Source organism: Halictus rubicundus, chromosome 3, assembly GCF_050948215.1.
Source record: "Halictus rubicundus isolate RS-2024b chromosome 3, iyHalRubi1_principal, whole genome shotgun sequence".
In the NCBI taxonomy this organism is placed as follows: domain Eukaryota; kingdom Metazoa; phylum Arthropoda; class Insecta; order Hymenoptera; family Halictidae; genus Halictus; species Halictus rubicundus.
The window spans coordinates 11,490,895-11,514,609 of NC_135151.1; the positions used below are offsets into that span (position 1 = coordinate 11,490,895).

A 23,715-nucleotide genomic window follows, 5' to 3' on the forward strand; every position below is an offset into this window, starting at 1 on the left:
TTCCGGAAACTTGATATAAAGAAATGGCTGACAGGTCCATAGATCGCCGGCAACAAAGAATCCTCTGGCAAACCGTTCGCCACCGTGATTCCGTTTCCAGTCGGCTGCCTCCGTCTGACAGCTGTTCCGCGGCCTGAAAGCTCCATTTCGCCGCGGAATAATACACGCGGCTGAGAAACGCGCAGCGCAAATTGCGCGCTCGCGCCGCGTCTTCGCCTTCGGGGCCGGATGTAATCGAAAGCGAAGATTGCGTCATCGTTTTCGGGCCGACAACACTCTTCGCCTTCCGATCGATCGGGATCGAGATAGATCGAGACTTGACGCTTTTGCTTCCCGAACTCCCCGCGCGATACAGTGAACTCTCGATATATGTCAACAACACTTGTGTTAATTGCGTTAATGTAACAACAAAACAGTGTTATCTTTACACTCCTCGGCGTTAGGGGCTTCTCGGGCTTCGCGGCCCTTCACGGAGTACACCCCACGGTAGTGGGGACACTTCCGCGACGTTTATTATGCAAGCCTTGGCGACATATATAGTATAACCACCATTGCCGCAAGTCATAGTCACATCATGCTAAATAGAAATGTTCTGTTCGGTGAAGCGCATCTGTCGAACGGGATTCATCTGGAAAAGTTTAAAAATTAGGGGCTAAGAAAAATTCATCAGTGTCAATCGTGAAGAATACAAACACCATTGAAGAACTTCTTCTTTATTTTTTTACATACGAGGGGAAACGTGTGCGTTTATAATATTCTGTAGCCAGCGAGCTCCCAAGATGGAATAAAAGATGATGAAAATCGTGTTCGGCCAACCTAATACAGATATACGTTTTATACAATATTCCTCTTTCACGATGTTTGATAAAGCGTTCCTCTTCGTTTCCCCAGCGAAGCTGGATCTTCGGAGCACTGTCTGCGCGCCGTTCATGCTCCTTCTGTTTAGTCTGTCATAATTGAAGACGCGAAGAGGGAAAGGGAGAGAGGCCTGTAGGTTTGCCGGACCCTGATTCGAACGGGGATCCTTCGTTTGTCGGACCAGACTGCTCTAATTGAGTTAACCAGACCGTCGACAGGCTCCTCCCGAGTCTAGCACTCTGAATTCCGCCGCCCACGCGGACTAGATAATATTTGACGGTATTTTGTCACGAGCAAGATTCATTAGCTCTCTCTCTCTCTCTCTCTCTCTCTCTCTGTCTCTCTCTCTCTTCCGTCTCTCGTTCTATTTATACTGTGAACATCATACCGGATTTGGGAGTACCGGCGAATTCAATTCGGCACACCGTGAATCAGCTGAACTAACCGAGAGCATCAAAGCGTTACTCTTTCAATTTTGCTATTCAAATTCTGAAGCATGCAATGTTGGGAGCAATTTTTATTTTCATATTTTTCAACTTAATCTTTTCAGATGGATAGTCGTCACGGATCTAGTGCGAATAGCTAATGATACGAATTGGTTACTAGAAAATTAAAATTTGGATAGAACGTCCCACCTTTTGGTCAAAATGGCTCCCTTCAATGATCAACACTGAACTTACGTCAGACAACTGACAATTATTGACATTGTACAGATACTTTCCGTAAGTGTACATTCAAGTATAGTTAACAAGTGTTTTTTTTTTTTTTTGCACATTACAACAAACGAACACTGAATTTCCATATCGCATTCCCACATCTTTCGCGTCCAATTCGTCGTATAGCTTAAACATAGTTTTACCAAAGCGCACATCTACTCCGACCACCAAAATGCACCACCCACTCACCAATTAGGAATCATTTAGTCACCGCATACAGTTTTAAAGACAACTAATAGGAAAAAGATCCGAGCTGACATAATACACGACACCGAAAATCAAATCTCGAAAATCACTCGCACCGAACACACAACTAACTCAGTTTTATTGCTTGGTAAGTTCAGGAGTGTGCGATACCTGCACCGCCGCGAATTACAATTTTATTTCGCCAGTATCAAACGGTTCTTGTCCCACTTAATTATATAGGCACGACATCAAAGTCGACCGACGCGACAGAGGGTTAATTGCAAGGCTCGTGGCCCACTTGTCCACGCACTTCTGCCAATTTATCTCCAGATTCGCCGTCTCAATTATTCCGCTTCCTCCCTCGGATCCTCGGGCTACAGGTTCTTGCATCAATCTTCGTTTTCTGCGGAATAATCATTAATCCACCGACTTGAAAAAGTGCCGCGGTTAATTCGAAACTCCCCCCCTACAATGATTCTCACGATGATACCATAAATAATTATTTCAACTGTATCATACTCTTCAATTTACTGCAGGTTAGAGGGGAGAATTTTACCGTAATACAGTGAATTCTCGATATATGTCAGCAACACGGGTCTTGCCAGCGTCGTTTATCGTCCGGGACACATACCCGAGCCGTGTTAATGTGTACGTTCGAGGCCTCTCGTGGTATGTCTTAAGGTGCTGGGAATAATTCCGCGACGTTTATCATCCAGGCCTTGGTGACATATATAGAGAAATCACTGCATTGTCACCCACATACCTATGCAAGGTGAAATGACGAGACTGCTGATGTTTATACACAGTAAAAATGTTGTGTATCACTTGCAAGGTGCAGGAGCTGAATAAAAGTTCATTCTTCTCGTTAATAATTTTAACATGCTCAGAATAATGTATTTAAAAATTCAAAATTCGATTTTCATCCCCAAGGCAGCTCCATTCGACGCCCCGTACGGTAGTAATAAAATCAAATCGGTGATTCCGCAGAAATAGATCACTGTAATAAATCGAAGCAAGTCCGAATACTCTGTAAAAATTCCGAGTTTGATTTTCGCGCCCAAAACCGCCTCATTCGACGCGCTATGCGCAATAATAACAAAATCAAATCGATAATTCTGCAGAAATAAGTAGCTTTGACAAAGAACAAGCAGGTCGGAATAATCTGGAGAAATTTCCGAATTTGACTTCCATGCCGAAAGCCGCCCCATTCGATGCACTATTCAGCCTGTACGTGTTTCCGGGTCGGTGTTCGTTGGGAGTACGGTGTCGTTCGCTCGTTAATATCCTTCAGCGCGCGTTTCAGCCGCGGCATGAAGTTCCCGGAGCCGGTAAAAACCGCAGAAAATGACATTTTACTCGTTACGCTCTCTCCGCCTCTCTCTCTCTCTCTCTCTCTTCCTCTTTCTCTCTCCGTCTTCATCCCCCGTATGCTGCCCATTACGCTCGCGTGTAACGTGCGCTGAAAGCACGAGAGAAATAGAGAGAGAGGGAGAGAGAGAGAGAGAAAGAGAGGAGATCAGTGAGTATAACGATAGCAAGGCGGGTCGTTTAAATCCCTCCTCATCCCCTCCGGCGGCGTATCGCAACTCCGACGATATTTCATCCCTTGCGGTGGTGCTCGCCCGCTCCGCATAATATCAAAGGGAAGCTCGAAAGAACAGAACAACTCCGGCCGAAAATCCTTCCGAGCAAGAAACTCTTGCGAGGCTGCTGGCTTTTCTCTGAAATGTTTCGGTACAACCAACTCCTTCTTCTTTTTCCCACCCTCCCTTAACCGTGTACCTTCGCCTTTCTTCTTCTTCTTCTTCTTTCTCTTCTTCCTTCAAGGCATTCTTCCCGCAACGATAGTCCCCGCGGCTCACTGTTTGGACGCTACTTCGCGCGAGATAATTGCGACAGCTGTTCCCCTGACTACTCTGCCACTCGTGTTTGTACTACTGACTTTGAACCTTCCGTGAAACGGGATCTCGTTATCGGGAACCTAACTCTTTTCCTTTGTGGTGGGTTTCAGGGGTGGCGTGAAGCTTATCTTAAATTTTACACGTTTTGCGCACCCCCTTTCGGACGTGTCTTGTAGACAATCAGCATCGATGGTGTTGGGGATGAAAACGGAATCAAAGTACAGTGATTTCTCGATATATGTCGCCGAGGCTTGGATGATAAGCGTCGCGGAATTATCCCCTCTATATCGAGAATTCGCTGTATTCAGAACAGAGTGTCTAAAAATGAACTTCTTTGAAGAATAGTTAAATTAGTAGAAAGTGATATTTATGCAAAATAAGACGTGTCTGTATTGATTGCCAGATGCAGGAGCTACATAGACGTCAATTTCTTTTTTCTCAATAATTGCACAGCGTTAAAAACGAACAGTATTTTTACATCCTTTAAATGTGTCCACTGATTTGCATCTGATCTACATATATCTTGCATCGATCCCCTCATCTTGGTCGCGTTAAATCCATAAAATCCGCAGTCTATTAATCACACACTGCCTAGACCATCAAAAGTGTCCTCAAGACGTTCCCGCCAGTAAAATAATTACAAACAAGAAGCAAGAAAAATAATTACAAACGGCGGTAGGGATCCTTGGGACGGCAACAATAAATAGTAATTAACCAGGAGCTAGTAGCATGTTCCTCGCGAAGGCAACCGGCCAAGCTGTCTCTCTCTTTTTCTTTCTTTCTCTCTCTCTCTCTCTCTCTCTCTCTCCCGCTTGAATTTCTTTCGGTCCACGAAGTTTCAACTTGGCAGCCAGGGTTTTTCCTATGTCTCGCCATAGAGAAAGAGAGGGGAATAGCGTATTTGCTCTGATCCTTTGTGCCGGCGCGGAATTCTTTGTGCGACGAGCAGAGAGCGGCCTTTGCAGGAAAGGAGCAGCACGCGTTCCACGCTCTTCGGCATCCAGTATACGAATCCCCGGCACCATGAAGCCATCGGCTCTCTCTCTCTCTCTCTCTCTCTCTCTCTCTCTCTCTCTCTCTGGCAGCGTATCAACGACTTCCAACGGTTATCAGTCGCGAGCATCCCTGAACCCCGATGAAAATTCCACGGGAAAGCCTCCTGTGTAACGCGAACGCAGCATCGGCCGAGAGGATCCAGAATTTCATGGATCCAAGGGGAATCAGAATTTCATGGATCCCGAGCCTGCCTGTAGATTCTTCAGCCCCCGAGCCGGAAGATCGAGGAGGATTGATCGTCGAGGAATTAATGAGCTCGTTTTCACGGTTCCTCGAGGAAATTGTTGTCTGCGATGTTATTTGACTGGGCTTGGAAAGCGTCAGAGCTTTCCGGGTTCTGGATTAAGTTTGGATCCATGGGGAAACAGAAATTTGCATGGTGCGAGCGTGCTGTTGGTGCCACAGGTCTGCGGGAGTGCAATTTAAATCAGGGAAAAGAGAGTTCGGGGATTTATTGGAACCTTTTAATAATCGTGGAAGACAGGAAGAAATTTTGATTTGGCTTCTATCTTTATTTTGATAGGTTTTTCCTAATTGGACACATAGATCGATTGACCGATCGAGAGACAGATCAATGGTAGGTACATGTGCAAATGTACACATAGATTGACGAATAGACAGACGACTAATCCATTAATAGATGAATAAATACACAGGTGAATACACAGATCGATCGATGCGCCATTGCTCTTTGAGTCCAAGAACTAAATTTTGTCCAGAATCCGCTAGAATCATATCGAACAACGCTCCGATTATAAATTCTAATGAGAATCTGAAGCTATAAATATCCTGATTTCCCGGACAGAATGAAAGTAGACTAACATTGTACGGTTAATAATTTGATAAAATCCTTTGCGGACGGTGTGATCCAGTGAACGGGGCGGAGAGAAATTTCGAAAATAAACTGACGCGCGTTCCAGAAGAACGGTTTCGAGTGACGCTGTGCAGACGCCGCGACGCGCCGCGCCGACCCGGCTGGCGCAATATAGATGCCTGCCGGGGTAATGTCTGTCGTGTTGAACCCTGGCCACGGCTCACCAAAGGGAAGATTGATAACCCCCGTGGTAGATTCACGAGCGTGGTCCAAGCCTTACGTGGCAAGAAACCGTACTTGGACGACGCAGCGGCGTGGTTTCTTCTATCGGCGTTGGCGGTGTGTGGCGTTTTGGCGCGGTCGATCGTCTCCGTTCCGCTGGAAATCCAGACTTCTTTATTCTGTCTGGCTCGATCGGTTTCGATCGTTCCGGGAAAAAAAGATGGGGCGCAGGGAGAGGGATAGACGGATAGATGGTTACGGTGCGAGGCGATTCTGTCCAGTGGTAGTACAGGTACTTTCTTTTTCTTCTTATTAAAAGGAATGATTACACGAGGGCAGGTTAATAGATAGATTAATAGATAGATGAATACATGAATGAATGTATCTATAGATCGGTAGATAGACTGGCCCATAGGTCGATTAACGGACAGGGAAATACGTAAATGAATAGATAGATAGGTTGGCGAATAAGCAGGTGAATAGATAGATTAACAGATAGATATATACAAAAATGTATACATAGATATGTAGATTAATAGATAGATTAATACATAAATCGACATGTAGATATACTCATAAATAGACAGGCTAAATGGATAGATTAACATATAGACACACCCATACATGAATGAATATATGGATAGATTAACAGATAGATATATACATAAATGTATACATAGATAGATTAATGCATAAATCGGCATATAGATGTACTCACCAAAAGACAGGCTAATAATAAATTGGATAGATTAATGGCTAGGATAGATTAAGGATAGATTAATAAATTGGATAGATTAATGGTTAGGTGAATACATAAATAAATATATAGATAGGCTGATAAATAGACAGAGTAATAGATAGATTAAGAGATATATAAATACACAATTGATTACATAGATAGAATCGTAAAAAGACAGATTAATAGACAGATCAATCGGAAGATACATACGCGAATGAACGTACATATAGATTGATAAGTATACAAGCTAATGGAGACATAAACACGCAAATGAATGCATAAATGTTTTAATAAACAGATAGATTAGGAGATAGATGAATCGATAGAGAAATTGACAGACCTCTAGACAAACAGGCGTGTCCAATGGGACAAATAAGTTGATGCACAAATAGATAGCTAAATGAGCGACAACAAACAAAAGGTATAAATCTACCTCGCAATCTATCTCACGGCCACACGAGCCTCCCTCTTAAATCTTTCACAGACGCCTCCAGAAGATGATTCCGGGCTCAAAGGGAGCGTAAAAAATCCAGTTTCAGACGACAGACTAGCATATTTGGGAGCATCCAGCAGCTCTTTCCCCGGCGGCGTTCTGCTTTATTAATGTCGGAAAACGGCGGAAAGCCGGACGTTAACCGGCGAAGAAATTTGACAAGCGAGAAATCACAGCTCGTTACCGCGAAACCATTTTCTCTCCTACGCTTTCATCCGCGGTCGTTCGATGAAAAGGTAGCGAGACGCTGACACTGTAGGTACTGTACTACCTCTAGCGAACCAGGCGAGAAGTCACTGCTAATTTCGGATCAGCGCGCGTGCGAGAGCTCTTCAACTACCAAACGAAATTTTCATGTGACGCATTGCTGAAGCGAGCTGTGAAATCTTCGGCGATGCTTCACGCGCGAACAAGCGTCGCCGCGATCTTTTCGCCGCTTGCCAACTGCCGAGATTCTCTCTCTCTCTCTCTCTCTCTCTCTCTCTCTCTCTCTCTCTCTCTCTCTCTCTCGCTTTCTGTTCACTTTGCTCCTATTTCCCTGCCGTTAAATAAAGTTTCACCCTCGCTGCCATCCCCCTCCCCCTCTCTTTCTCTTCGTCTCTCAGCCGTCTCTCTGCTCCTCTTCCACGTTCTCTCGTATTTTTTATCCTCTCGCTCCCTGAAGAAATCTGCGCCGCGTTTTTTTGATTAAAACTCATCGGCCTTCTTGTTGATTCACGCGGATCGCGTTGCTGCGAAAATTGAGTCAGTCGACGGGAATTTGTTCAACGCAGAACCAGTTTTCCTTTCGAACTTGGAGAACCGTCCGGAGAATTGTTTCGAACGATTGTTTCTAGCTGTCGGCTCCGAGTTAAATTCATCAGCGATTATTGAACGTTTGCGATAATTCTTATGGGGGTTTTAATTGGAAAAAGAGGATCATTTTTTGCAGGATGTTGGCCCTTGGGTGTCCTGTTACCCGAACTCCTGTCTTGTCTGTCAAAAAAGATGAAATATCGAGTGTACCGAGAAGAACATTTATTTTCATCGCAAACGAGCCATGTTGTTTCTGATATTTTATACACTAATACGACCGATAAGTTGCATCGTTAATTTATCCGAATTCAAACATTTCGCAACTGTTTCGCGAATCAGCCAATTCAGTAATAGATGTCACAAATTCGCAAAATTTAGCAACTTTGATGCCAATTCGAAAATTCCACGAGAGACGTCTCTACCGGCCTCAAAGCACGCGCGAAGGGTTTACAAACAAACCTAAATCGCTCGGCATCCGAAAGAGGGTGCGAATCCCCGGCGAGCTATCCAAACAAAAACGTCCCTTTTTATTCGCAATTTGCTGCGAAGCAAAGTTCGCCGCAGCGCGTCCTCTTCCTCTCTGTCTCTCTTGAAAATGGACATGGGGGTCCATGGAGCCGAGTGGATCGCTTTTATCCATTCACGGACGGAATTCGCACGAATTCGTACGAACCGGTAACCGTGCGTGGGCGTGTGCCGGTGCGTGGCCCGTTCCCATGCGTGTTCCTCCACCTCCTGACAGATTCACACGAACCAGGTGATCGTGTCCCGTCGTCGGCTGTTTAGCTACATTAGCCGGACACGGTAGATTACGAAAGGAGAACGCCCCTTGGCCCCTACGCCACTGGAACATCACGTGAGCCTGCCTGAACCAAGTCAGAATATCTCCCCGAAACTTTTGTATTTCTAAGAATGATCTCCTGTTGCATCTTTTGTTTGTACCTTCTGTTTCTCTTGTCTCAAACATCTGAAGAATTCAGAGCTATCGTTACTAGACTGAGAATCTTTGAAATGAAAATTGCCCAAGTGAATCGTAAGAAATACAAGGTAAATAAAAGTCTATTTTTCCCCCTAATAAACGAACGTATTTATTTCTTATGAAATTTATTCTTCGAATAAACAATTCTTCTAATATCTTCAGAATTTTGTATTTAACCATTTCTGTCATAATTAAATAAAATATTTCTAATAATTTTAGTAAGTCGGGAGTGGTATCCCAACATCATTCAATTCTTCTAATGTCTCGACAGCTTTGTATACGACCGGTGTAGTTTCATTTAGCTGCTATGTTTTGATCTGAACAATTTTTATGTTGCGTAAAAATCTATTAACATGAGTCACCGTGAACCGATTCCCGGTTCGATCTAGCAAAGATCGATCGACTCGTTGTCCTCGACGATGAAGGGTCTCAGCGGGGGTCTCGGACAGTGGAGAACAGACAGAGCAAAACCAGATTTCGCCAGAATTAACGCGTTCGAACGTAAACGGCATAATTGGCCACGTTTTACGTCACCGGGAACGCCACGGTGCCTGTAATCAGTGGCGTTCTTTGCGATAGCGCGGATTTACGATCGCGTTTCAACGTTAATCGGCCGGGAACAAGGTACCCGGGCTGTAAAGCCGAGGCTCGATCGGCTTCGGACAGCTCCGCGCGAGTCCTCGGAGCGGGTCGGAGAGGATTCGAGCGGGCTGAAGCGGACACGGCCGAGATCCAAGTGGAATTTGCGTCACGTCGTTCGATGTTAACGACGCGACTCGCAACGTTATACGAGCACACGCGCTATATTCCGCGGGTTTACGACGCTTTCCGCGATCGTTTTACGGTGATTCGCGGACGCACGCGCGTCATCGCATGATGCACCGCCGACGGAAACGGTGCAGTCGATGAAAACCCTTCGGGATTTTCGCTCGGGGCCGATTATGCGGAACGCTTCTCAACCTGAAAATTCAGAAAAGTATAACTTTTATTTTACGTAAAATAAAAGTTGTTCGCAATAATTGCAAGAAACCGGAGCCAAATAAAAACGTCTCGTTTTATCAGCTTTCATAAGCTGTTCTTGCATTTTCTAATCTGTACACTGTTTCAACTTGCGCCCACTCATTTTTTAACTAAATGAATAAAACCTTATAACTTCCAATTGTTTGAACGATTTGTAATTCTCTTACGATGTAGTAAAGCCGAAACGAGCAATTTTTGTTTCGAAACAATTTTTCGAACAATTTGTTGAAACGATCTATTTTTTAACTAACCAACAAAGCGTCAATTTGAATAATTTTTCGAGTAAATCTTATATCGTCAATCGATAATGCTAAAATAAAATACGTCGAACATAAGAACTGCAATCTAAATTAAAAATTGTCCTGTTTAACGAGGGTAGTGTAGTGTCCTCGCAGAATATCGATCGTGTCTCGAATTCGCGGCACAGGAAGGAAAAATAAAAGAAAAAGTCACGAGTGGTTAAAACGCAGCCCGGCTGGTTCGAATTAATGATTTTCTCCGAAAGTGCAGGATGCATCTCGATGCATCTGGATGCATCTCGACGCTCGTTAAAGAACGGGCCGGTTGGTCGGTGGCAGTGGGCGCAGCAGGCGGAAAAAGGGTTGTTCTCGGTGCCCGCGTGATTTATAGCGCGCTCATTAATCACGTTACGTTCCCTGGGCGTTCCCCCGCCTCCTTATTAAACCACGATTTGATCTCATTGTCCTTGAAGACAAAGCCGGCGCGCGGAGGATCATAAACGCGCACGGGCGCGCATGCGAGTAGAGCGGAGCAGAGCCGAGCCGTCTGTCTTGTCCGACTGTCTGTTATTGTAGGCTTGTTGCAACAACGTCGCTATAATGGTAGGAGAGAATCTCTCCTCGCAACAGCCTCGTAAACTTTGCCAGCTACTGTTTCGCCGCATTAATTGTTATTGCCCGCGTGCGCGCGCGCGCCCGAGCCCAAGCAAGAGTGCAAGGCTACCAACTTGCTTTCGCACGGTACTCCCCCGTGAATTATGGCTGCTAAACCAGGCAACTTGGCTAAGCTAGTTTCCACTGTAAAACCTACGGGAATCCCCCCTCTCACACTCTCTGTCTCTCTCTCCCTCTTTCTCGCTTTAGATCACTGGATCCTTAACCTGATGTTTCACGCCACGGACAATGACGACTCCGCTTAATCGAATTGTATCGTTCAATTGTGAACGCTTCGAACAGAATTTTCGAGTTGACATTGTTAATTCCAATACACTGTATAGACATTAATTTCTTTTTCAAATAATTTTATTAGCTTGGAAATAATGCAACAGTAGCTTTAGCTTGTTTTATATTTTACTATACATTGTTATCACAAATGCACACTATACATGCACATTATTCTATGTAAATTCTATTCGGTGTAAATGACTGAAGGCGATCTGTACGCAACACTATTTATCGTATAAGTTAATAAAAATTAAATCTAATAACTGTACTGCGGATATTTCTACTTTACTCGAGACTGATTTTACTGGTGTACTCTATAAAATGTCTAATGGTTTAACAATCGGTTCAAGGATAATTGCCTGTGGCTCGTTGAATCGAATTGTAGGAAGTCAGTGGAAATTTTATTTTGTACGAGCGAGGATTCGAAGGAATCGATGTTTCCGAACATCCAATCTTGGGGGTGTACTCGCACACACACACACACTCTCTCTCTCTCTCTCTCTCTCTCTCTCTCTCTCTCTCTCTCTCTGTTTCTTTCTTGGTACTCTACTATGTTTTTCTCTCGACTGCCAGCCGTCTTCTCAAAGGGTCCCGGAGAACTCGTGGAGGGGTTGTGTGTCTGGCTAATTACGCGTTAGAGAGGGAGCCAAGCCCCGAGATGACATAAACGCGACGCCTCGAGAAGCTCCGAGAGAAACTTACCGGAGTAGAGAGAGAATAGAGAACGCTTAGGTGACCAGGTCAGGGACTTTCCTTCCACGCGGACCGCACTCAATCGGGTCTCCTTCTTTTTCTGTCCTGCTGGCTCACTATCGTCCTCTCTCGTCCTCTCCCTTCCCCTCTCTTTCCCTCTCTTGCTCTTTCTGTTTCTCCATGCACGATCTTTCCTAGCTATACTATACTTTAGGAGAGACTTTCTGGGACACTTCGAGAAAAATTTATGTCTATTCTAGTAGTTTCTTTTCCGTATTCTAGAAATATGCTGTACTACAACTACAATTCGATTGTGCTGGTGTACGCCATTTTACTAGAATATACTCGTATACTAGAACCTCGAATACCATCAACATTCTATCTGATATGATTCTATCTATTATAAAATTGTTCTATTTCTCTCTTACAATTTAAAGAGTTAGTCAATTGGTTCTACGTTTATGCTTCTGTCGAATTCAATGGTGTATCGACACGCTCCAGTGATGTAATTTCTTTTATTTCGTCGATTGATCAATGCATTCTAATACGAGATAAACGAAATATAGTAAAACCTTGATTATCCGAATCTCAGGTATCTGATAGTTCTTTGTTGTCCGACTATATTCTGCATGCAAATAGTTCGGTCTAAAACGATCCGCATGCAGCACTATCTGTTGCACAAATCGGTCAGGATCTAGTCTAACATTGCAACTGAATGACTATTCTTTACGAATATCAAACAAGCTCGTACAAAAAGAAAGCCAACTAGTAACTCGATCTTAAATGTCTGAAACATCAGACACTTTACAAGACATTGTCCACCTCAAACAAGCATGGCACACAAAAATGAAGCCAACTATCAGCAGCCAAGCTTGCTATCTCAGTCTCAAACGCCTTGAACATCAAGCATTCTCCAGCACTCTCAAACTGAACCACCAAACAACCTCAAACGAAACCAAACCCACCCAACAGCTCACTGTCAGTGTCTTCGTTCACACAACAATGAAGCCATTTAGTACCTCAATCTGAAATTCCTGAAACATGGGACCAACACTCTCAAACTGAACCACCAAACAACCTCAAACGAAACCAAACCCACCCAACAGCTCACTGTCAGTGTCTTCGTTCACACAAAAATGAAGCCATTTAGTACCTCAATCTGAAATTCCCTAAACAACGGACCAAGCTCTCAAACTGAACCACCAAACAACCTCAAACGAAACCAAACCCACCCAACAGCTCACTGTCAGTGTCTTCGTTCACACAACAATGAAGCCATTTAGTACCTCAATCTGAAATTCCTGAAACATGGGGACCAACACTCTCAAACTGAACCACCAAACAACCTCAAACGAAACCAAACCCACCCAACAGCTCACTGTCAGTGTCTTCGTTCACACAACAATGAAGCCATTTAGTACCTCAATCTGAAATTCCTGAAACATGGGACCAACACTCTCAAACTGAACCACCAAACAACCTCAAACGAAACCAAACCCACCCAATAGCTCACTGTGAATTTCTTTGTTCCAGGTGAACCCAGACGCGCAGGACAGCACGACGCAGCAGATCCAGTCGAAGCTGGGCAACTATTCCCTGGTGAAGCATCTGCTGGACGAGCCTAAGCGTCTGATCGGTATCGAGGGTGTTCCAGCGAGTCCGGCGCCGTCGTCGGCGACCTCGTCGCTGCGAACGAGTTCGAGTTCGGTGGGCTCGAATTCCCGGAGTTCCCCGTCCGGCCAAGAATTCAAGAAACCCGGCGGACCGAGGACAGGGAGCTCTTCGTCCTCTTCGTCGAGCCATCAGCGGGGCGGTTTCGTGAAACCGGCGGACGGGAAGCCGCCTTATGGGGGCAGGGGTGGCTACCCTGGCCAACCGGTGAAGCACGGGGGCAACAGCAACGATCATCGAAGCCACGGTTTATTACCGGCCAAAGGACCGCCCCCGAACTCGCCCGGGAACGGCACGCTCGGCGGCAATTCGAGTATCGGGAATTCCGGCGGCAGCAGGCTTCACTCCGCCGCCAGCAGACTGTCCAGGTTACCTCTCGATAACGTGAGTATCGATTTCCATTGTTTCGTGGCCACCCGCCATCGCCGTCTCCTGCAACCCCCTACCATTATTCCACGTGTGTATGCGTGTATGCGTGTCGGGACTATGCTATACTGATTAAGCTGTGGCCCGTTCCCCCGCTCCGTAAAATAACTGGAATTAACCCTTTGGAGGCTCGGCGATGTATTGGCGACATCATAGTGGTCAAAGTGGACATTCTAAGTGGATGATACTTAATCCCCCAACGCCGGAATCTCGGGTCTACTTTGACACCGAATGTTAATACCTTCACGTAGCTAATCAATTTCTGACCATTAAATTGAATGCATGAAATATTACATTGGACAGAAAGGGTTATGGGTCTGTGAGAAATATCTTCAAGATTTTATTACAATTATTTATTACATACCCACGACCCATGTTTTATATATTATTTTATTATTGATTCCATAACATTAATATGCTAACCCAGACCTAATCCAGAGTCGCAAAAATAGAGAAATTGTCCTAGGAACTAAATGCTACAAGAATCAGGTTCTACGGTCCCTAAAACTGTTCCGCTTTGCAACGAACAGTGTATGACAGGAATACGAATATTGACCAGCTTTTTGCTGACAGCCCACCCGCTATCACTAACAGCACCTCGTTCATTCTTCCAGTCATTCGTTGCTGTTTGCACGACGAGTAAAATGTCGCCTGTCTCGCGTGTATTTTCTGCTAGCAACGTTGGTCCGTCGTCTATCTCTTGACTCGCAGGCGCGATGCCAACTCCACGCGCGTGTCCACCTTACCGCGAGCTGCTTTGTTTAACCGCCCTTTATTTACTCGGTCTCTCGGGTTGCTGTCGTTAAACGGGACGGCTACGGTGAAATTAGAGAGGCAGGTGTCAGCGGAGAGCCTGTTGCGATCGGCGCTCATTGAACTTGATTAACGCGGCGAGTGAACCGCCACCGTAGAAAAATTCCATAAATTCGAAGCAGCCTACGAAGTCGCTTACATCCTGCACAAACGCTATTCATTGGTGAACAACAAATTGGTACCGATGTCGAAACGCTTTTATTTTTAATTATTTTTTGATGAAAATTTTGATCGACACTTTCGCGACATTCTCCCGAGTAAAACGATACCAAATACGATACAGTTCGGATCGTTTTTGCTCGTTTAAATCACGGTTAAGCGGAACCTCTAGTATCCGAACTCCTACCTACCTCGATTATCTGGAAAATAATTGTGCGGATAATAAAATAATTATCCAGCTACAGTGGTAGATTAAATCATCGCTAATTTGTACAATTATTATTACAATTGTATAGCATCGGTTCGGATAATCGAGGTTCCACTATATCGTGGATCAGACAAGCAATTCCCCTCCGAATCGTGCCATGTTTGGGCTCGTTTTAATCAGAAAAATGTCACGGATATATCGGTGAAAGCTACACACATTAACACACTTGTCGATAAAATGGTAGACAATCAAATTTCGTGTACAACCTTTTTTCTACGACAATACGTGACTCAATAAAGTTCATGCAACACTTTCTCACGGAAATGTCTTTATAATTTCAACAATTGCGAGGGTGAAGGTCAGACACGAGTATAAAAAGAACAGCAGCAAAAATCGAAAACGAGCACCAAATAAATGAAGATGATTGACTAACGTTTGTGAAAGAGAAAAATTGATTAGCGAATTCTGAGGGAAAAATCGGACAGCGTGCGGGCGTTAGGGGGTGTTACCGAGTTGCCCAGATCGAGGGATCGATTTCTGAGGGAGGGATCGAGCGGGTGGCCAGTATTAATCGGCGTCGGAGTGACAATAAAGAGGTTATTACCGCCTCTTGCGCTTCAGGCCGCGGAGGAAGCGTCTTCCGGGGTCGGCGCTCGATGAAAGCGTCGCGGGGACAGGTTCGTTGACAGGAAACGAATTGCTTTTCAATGGAAATCCCGGCTGGAGGAGTACACGGTGTAGGAAGAAGGAGGTGGCCGGGGGCCGAGGGCTCGAGTTTGGTTGAGCCCTATTACGCGTGACTCCTCGAGGTGCAAATTTCATTGAGATTGACTATCGATCGAGCCTTCTCCCCGATTCGGTCTCCTCTCCTGACTATTGCGCGTGTTCTCTCCACGAGAGACAGAGAGCGAGACATTCACAAGATGCGAGAGAGAGAGAGAGAGACAGCCGCTATTCTCCTGCCGTTGTACTTATGCAATTAGGCTTGCCCCCGAGAAACGTCGACATCCTCTTGGCTCCTGCACGCCGGGGAAAATTGATTCTCCTGCCTTCTCTCAGCTCCAGATTTTTATTTTTCTCTGATTGTCGTTTACAGCAGCTTGGAGGGGTTTTTCTGGAATACCGTATTTTTTATTTTTGGAAAGGAAGGAAGGGTAGAAGAATTCTGTGAAAAATTGTTTGCCCTGCCTCTACCTTCCTCGAGATCCGCATGTTTCAATTATTGTTCGCTGTCGTTGATTTTGCCATGGAAGGGTTTCTCCGGAATGCTGTATTTTTGATTTTCGAGAAGTTGTACCGATGTTTTGTGTAAAAATTGACGGTCAGAATGGAAGATTGTTGAAAGCATAAAGCATCGTGTCCTATTGTACGGGGAAGCGCGTGTTTGTGCTGAACGCGGCTCGTGAAAAGTTCAGTGCCGGTTAAAAGTGTGTAAACACTTTGCGACATGGGCCTGTGCAAACTGTAGCAACACAAGAGAATTGAAACGATCCTTTGCACCGTGTTCTATTGCGCTTATTATCTTTCTTAATTTCCTGCGGAGACCCTGCGAACTTTTCGCGTTCCAGATCCATTATCTTATCTCTGACATCGTGCCGTCCGGGACATTTTCTATTCAACGCTGGATCAAGTATTCATGGGAATCTGTCTTGACAGTGTTGAACTTGAAAAACGTACTGCGGAGAGACGTTTGTAGAATGTATAAATGACGTTTTCAGAACGGATTTCGCCGGGAATTTCTCAACATTTCACGAATCAAATTGAAGCTGGAAAAATGTGCTCTGTGACAGGTTCGTTTAGGTTCAAAAGGAAATTCGAAAACACATTAGAAGATTGAGAAATCGAGATAGGCAGCTCGGAAGAAAGTAATTGGATTTTAGGGGTTGCTCCCACTCAATTTTAGAGTGTGTTCCCGATCGAATTTCCGATCGTTCGAGGTCTCAAAGTAAATCTAAAGGACCACACTATATGATAGGCCTATTTCAATTAAATTCAAAATCATGGCGAAAAAATTGAAAAATCTTGCAAAATCAATTTTCCACTCTCCAAATGTTATATTCCACAAGTTTCCAATGTTCAAGCTCAACATCAACGTCAAAAATCGTCTACAACATTTCACAAATCCAAAATCTTCATTTCACACTTCCCCGCCGCAAATCCCAAATTAAAATCGCCCAATGTCTTCCGAAATCAACTTCCCTCTCAAGATAGACTGAAACCTCCCACCGTGGGTTCCGATGCGAGTGGTTTATCGTTGCAAGAATTAGCGAAGCTTGCAATCGTCCGGTGATAAAACCCGAGTGGCATAAAGCCCATGGAATCTCCATAAAAACGGACCCGCAGGTTCACCCTCCGATAAGGGATGAAACGCGTATTACCTTCGCGCGGTTTCTTCCGATCCTCCGTTATTCTCGCCCCCTTTGCGGGCGGCGCGGGGTTTTGCGGTGAGAATTAATCGACGGTAATCGTGTCGGACTCGGGAACGTTCTCATTTACGCGGTTGTTAATTAAAAAACGATCCGGCAGTCCGCGGACAAATCCGACGAGGCAGCCCGTGGAAAACTGTCGCGATTTATCACGGGAGAGCCGCTCCTGGGCGATCATTAATCAACACACCCGCCCCCGTAGCTGCCTGGGGGGTGGCGGGGGCGTTGAAAAGAGCGACGAGGCTGCCGGGAACGACGAGATATTACGAGTTACTGTCGAGTAGTCGTTCCTGAGAGGCAAACGCGGAGACAATGGGGGGAAAATGCGTGGACCGCGTGACGCCAGACTAAAACCCCACTTGGGGGGGGGGGGGGGTGCGAAGGTATGCGCGGGGGTTTGCCAGGATTTGCCGGGGGTATGGGGGTGTGCTTTAGCCCCGGGACACCGCGCCGGGGAAACTAAGGAGTCGGGATAATCGCGGGAAACGCGGGGAGAAACGGGAAAAATTGCGGAAGCGGAAAAGCTAGTTGATAAGTCGAGTGAAAGGGACCACCGAGGAACGGAATCGTCAGAGTGCAGTAAGCTCGAATTGAATGGGGTTTACGAGCGAGTGCGTGCGCCATTCGAGGGTGCAGTGCGTGGGCGGCGAGTGCATTGTCTTCGCTTGCTTTGAGCCTCGCGAAAGACGCACCCAAATTTTCCTGTGGCCTGGAACGTAGCGAAATGTTAATTATTTTTACCTCAAACCGTGATAGATCAATCTTTACGTACGTGAAAACCTCTAGAATATTATTCAGACTATAAGTAGACTGTGGATTTTCATGCAATGTAAAAATGGTCTCTATTAATTTCAACCTGCAGAAGCTACATGGACATGCATCTCTTCTTTTTAGTAATTTTATAGAGGTAACTATGCAATAGCATTTTGGAATTCTTTCAATCTTTTCACTGTTTGTATCGGACCTACTCGTTTTCATCGTGCGTAGAATTCGCAGTCTAATTACAACAACGCCCCTTACCCCCTACTTATTGAGTCAGACCCGCGATGAAGATTTTGAACAGAGTCTAATAAATATGTGCGTCATTAATTTCCTTTAGACCGAATTAAAATTCTATTTTGTTGTAGTTGATATATATCCTTTGGAGAAAAACATAGGCATACAAGAAATATAAACTGTCTTTTTTTTTCTATAAAATTCTGAACGATGAAGAATTTCTAATCATTACAATCACAAAATAAATAATAGTGGAAGGGGTGAAGATGGCCGACTACTGGAACAATTTTCTCCTGAAACTCTTTACAATTTTTACATCAATCCCTCATAAACGAATCATGGTTAGACCGTAGGTTTTTACGCAAGATAAAAATTATTTGCACCGAAACTTGTTACTATATGCTCCTCTTGCCTAGCGTAACACAGATTGAATTGTATGATTTCAGGGAACAAGTTCGAGGCCGGTGCCCGCCGAGAACTCCGCGGACCTGGAGATCATAATGAAGGTAAGCGCTCATTTTCGTCGCCATTTGCTCCGGTTTTCAATTTTCCCGGGTATCGGACAGCCAACACTGTTTCGGTAGGCGATCGCCAGCGATACGTTCGACCAGTAAACGTCGAAACTTTGCCTTTAACTTGACCGTGCTGTCGTTGGAAGTCGGGCTTTCGGTCGATAAGTCAATTTTCTCTGGCGATACAACACTCTCCCTCTCTCTCTCTCTCTCTCTCTCTCTCTCTCTCTGTCCCGCGGTCATATCGCGGCTGTCGTTCAACCGAATCGACTCGTTTCGGGCAGCCGTGTGTATCGGCTTTCGTCGTCGAGGCTGCCCAAGAGAGAGAGAGAGAGAGAGAGAGAGAGAGAGAAAGAAAGAGAAAGAGAGAACACAATTTCGCTCCCTACACCGACGACGGAAACTTTGTCGCCACGTTAATGGAACGTATCCAACGACGTACACACCGTTTCTTCCTTCTCCATTTCCCCCGTGTTCCGGTGGCGCCCGGAAAAACCGAATGGAACGTCCTCTTACAAACTGGCTCTCTGTGTTACACCCACACCCACGCCTTTCGGCTCCTTGAACCGTTTCACTTACGGGCGAGGACGACGGACACGCGCCGATTTTCGTGTTACCGGACACAATCGGCCTTTGTGCGCCTAATATCTTGCTCCGGCTCCTTGCTACTACCAGCTTTCGATACATTCAGTAGCTCTATACAGTCGGCGAAAAACTACCGATGGAACCTTTTCGGGAGACCAAAATACATTAAAAGGTTCGGAGGTTTGCCCAAACGTTTTGTAATCGCAAGGTACAGGGTGTATAAAAGTTATATGTCGCGACGATAGCGTGATTCTACACCTCTCGATCTGTGGAGGTCTGTTAAAAAAGTGCATCGCAAAATTGACCTCGACCTTGAAAGTCAAGGTCAAAGTGTCGAAAATCATTTTTTTATTGCATCGTACAGTACTCTTCACTCAAATTTTTCGACACTTTGACTTTAATTTTCAGGGTCAAGGTCAATTTTGCGGTGCACTTTTTTAACAGATCTCCACCGATCCAAAAGGGTAGAATCACGCTATGGTGGTCGTGACATATAATTTTTATACACCCTGTACAACTTGACAATTGCACAAGGAATTAAGAAAAATCGCCAATGGGACCTCGACAGCTCGAAAGATATCGAACAACAAAGGTTTGATCTCGCAAACGCTCTAACCGGTCATTCGCGGTCTCTCTTCCTCGAACAGCTTCGATTCGGATCGGCGAAGGTATCATCGTCTCCGCGAGATCGTGTGGAATTGCTTGGCTGCGCGGTGTTGATTTAAAAGGAAACGCGATTACACGCAGACGAAGATTGCCGGTAATCACGGCTGCACGTGACCAGCCTAGGATGCGAAAGGACGTGATCCCAGAAGGAGGAGAACGATCCTCTCGGTCACTTCGCGATAACTTTCCGCGTTCTGTTTCGATCGCCGAGACGTTTGACCGTGTTTGAGAGCTCGTTAACCGGAAAATCGTAGAACTGTGGCGTTCATTTCTGTTCGGTGGTGTTACTCGACTCGGAACGATCGAGTACAGTGATCTCGCGATATATGTCGCCGCGGTCTGGATGATAAATGTCGCGGAACTATCCCCACTACCGCAAGGAGCTGGAGAAACCTCGGTCGCCGATACAAAGAATAGTTAGGATCACGTCGACAGCATTTGCCGCTGTGACTTTGACTGATAAAGTATAGGACGAATGTATTTACAATCCTCGGCGGTGAGCATCGCTGTCCTTCTCTACGTTCGACGCGGATCAGCTGACTCATCTCCAGGATTATTCTCCAATAAACGACACGAAGACCCGTGTTGCTGACATATATCGCGAATTCACGGTGTCGCTTTTCAAGGGTTCGAGCGAACAGAGGCGAACGACTTTTGCGCGGCTACCGGGCACTCTCGACCGATCCGCGGGTCAAACTTTCGATTAGTTTCACGGCCGTGTCTGTGGATTTGCCGGCTCGAAATAGCACGAATCGAACCGGCACGCTTCAAGGATGTCCGTATAAATAGACGGGGGACGTTTCGACACCGTCCGAACCGTTCGACAGGCTATTTCTTTCCCACGGAATCCGGCTCCAGCCGTCTAGTCTTACGCAGTCTGCACTGCGAAGACGAGAAGACGCCCGGAGAAACTTCGTTCGTGCTGCACGCTGTTTGGCAACTTGGGAAAACGATGGAGACCCTGTGCCTCGTCGTGCAGCACCGTAAACGACGAGAGGACACGAATGTCCCATGGGAATACCGAGGAAGACGGTCGATAGATAATGCGAGGTTTATTTTTGTGGAATTTTGTTGGACTAGGTTTGCGATCAGTGTAGGCTAATGGCGGATTCGAAGCAGGAGACCTCAGAAGAATTTCTAATACTATGAAGTCGTTAACACTAGGTTTACGGAGCACTAAAAGTGACTATTTTACATTAATTTATAAAAAATACTGAGAATGTGTCTATCTAAATTTTTAGCCATTTTAAAACTAACATATACCCAAAGAAATAAATTTGTTGAATAATTCCTCATGAATGCATCTTTATAATCTCAATAATCGTAAATTAAAGATATTAGAACGTGTCATTTTGACGCGTCCCGTAAGCCTAGTGTTAAAGTCGACAAAGGAAGAAGCAGCATTCTATTCGGTTTTTATATCTAGTAATAGATGTGCGCAATTTTTATTCTACCAGTTACTGTGAATACTAGATTGTGGATGCTCCTGCAAAAACAAAATTGTCTGATTAAGTGTAGGCGTTTGCGCAAACCTTTTAGCACTTCTCAAACATCGCTTGATTCTTCAGGAATGTTTGTCAAGGAATATTTTTCAATTCACGTACACTAATCAAGCTACATATTGCCCTGACTGTGAGTTTAGACGTTCTGAAATGTTTGTACAAACCTACACACATGCGCGCGACATCGCGAAACTGTCCAGCAACGTTTGACAAGCAATATGTTTGAATTCTTGCACGCTTGTCAAGCTGCACCAATTAGATATTTCTTGACCTCGATAGCAGAACTTCAATCATTTCGGCGACATCCTCACACCGTAATTTTCTCGCGCCGTATAATCAGATCCAAAAGTTCATCTGGCACATTAATATTTATCAACGCTTCCGGAAGCAAGTGGCGGTCATTATCTCCCGAGCGGTTTTTCATCGAGACAATTTGTCTCCGTTGACGACTCGGACTCGGTGGTGTCGCAGGTACTTCGCAGTCGGTTTGATAAACTGTTGCCTGACCCAGTTCTATTCGTGAATAGAGAATAATGACGCCTTGGGAACAGCCTGGAGGGGCGTGGGAGCCTTTGAGCAGCCGATCTTCCGGCCACGAAAAACCCGCGGACGGAAAACAGTCTCTTTTCTTGTTCCTCCGTGAACAATTATGACGCAACCGAGCCAAACCGAACCAAACCTAACCGAGCATCGCGCGTGCATCGATCTCTAATGCACTGGTTCCAGGGATCGGTTAAAAGCTGTCAGGTGTTGCCAGGCGTGGCGGCCGGTAATTTATGGACACGGCTTAACGGCGATTATCAGCGAATTGATATCATTATGGCGCGGCGATATTGTGACACACGTTCGAGCTCGAGCATCGAGATACCCGGGGGCCGCAATTAATGTCCTTACAGTAGGTGGATCTGTTATCGGCCGATGGGACGCGGCGATTAATGCCGTGTCGATGGCCCAGGTGTGTAGGCGGATCCGACATTTTCGAGTGTCGCTTTCACGGAAGGAGGAATTTGCCGACAGCTTGCGCTGCTTAATTATCGGCTTTCCGCTCGGATTCGGGCCTTTGTACCACGGACCCCGATCAGCTTTTACTTTACGCTGCGGAACGCCCGAATTACCTCGCGGATATTCCCTACGTGTTCCCCGGGAAATTATTGTGTTTGGATATCGGGTTGCCGATCATTGCACAACGTAGCTCTGCAGATTGTCGGTCTGCAGGGCCGTAGGTCTACATTCTCAAACATGGTTGGCTCTCTTGTTTTTGGTACCGCAAGTGTTGGCTGGAACTGCGTCGGTCCAACAGCTACAAGGTCGTTTTTAAAAGCCCTAGGCCCTAGACCATGATCAAAATTAATATCCGAAACGCAATCTTAAACACAGCCCCCCAAAAAACACCCTCGAATATAATCAAACACTCTCAGACACCGTCAAACTTCAATCTTCACTACAATCATCAGATGGCGTATTGGTACGGCAAGTTTGTTTACTAGCCAACAGCACCTCGGTTGCGGATGCGTTAAATAATAAACAACAATGCTGTATCAGTATTTCATGACGTCATAGAGTGACACTTCTTGAAGATAGCGTTGGTACGTTGATTAAAATTGAACTGAAAATGGAAAATTAACACATTCGCACTCGATGGCGTATTGGTACGGCAAGTTTGTTTACTAGCCAACGCCGCCTCGGTTGCGGATGGGTTAGATAATAAACAAGAATGCTGTATCAGTATTTCATGACGTCATAGAGTGACACTTCTTGAAGATAGCGTTGGTACGTTGATTAAAATTGAACTGAAAATGGAAAATTAACACATTCGCACCCGATGGCGTATTGGTACGGCAAGTTTGTTTACTAGCAACGCCACCTCGGTTGCGGATGGGTTAGATAATAAACAAGAATGCTGTATCAGTATTTCATGACGTCATAGAGTGACACTACTTGAAGATAGCGTTGGTAGGATGATTAAAATTGAACTGAAAATGGAAAATTAACACATTCGCACCCGATGGCGTATTGGTACGGCAAGTCTGTTTACTAACCAACAGCACTCTCGGTTGCGGATGCGTTAAATAATAAACAAGAATGCTGTATCAGT

General features: G+C 45.3%; 1 protein-coding gene across 4 annotated transcripts in view; it reads left to right on the forward strand.

The window, feature by feature from the left end:
• Positions 1–23,715, forward strand: part of Lilli (AF4/FMR2 family member lilliputian) — a 335,845-nt gene that overhangs the window by 207,556 nt on the left and 104,574 nt on the right. For all 4 annotated transcript variants that reach the window (XM_076785359.1, XM_076785360.1, XM_076785361.1 and 1 more), the window contains 2 exons: positions 13,190–13,711; positions 18,802–18,861. In XM_076785359.1, coding sequence (XP_076641474.1) covers positions 13,190–13,711; positions 18,802–18,861 — 582 coding nt within the window. The remainder of the gene's footprint in view (positions 1–13,189; positions 13,712–18,801; positions 18,862–23,715) is intronic.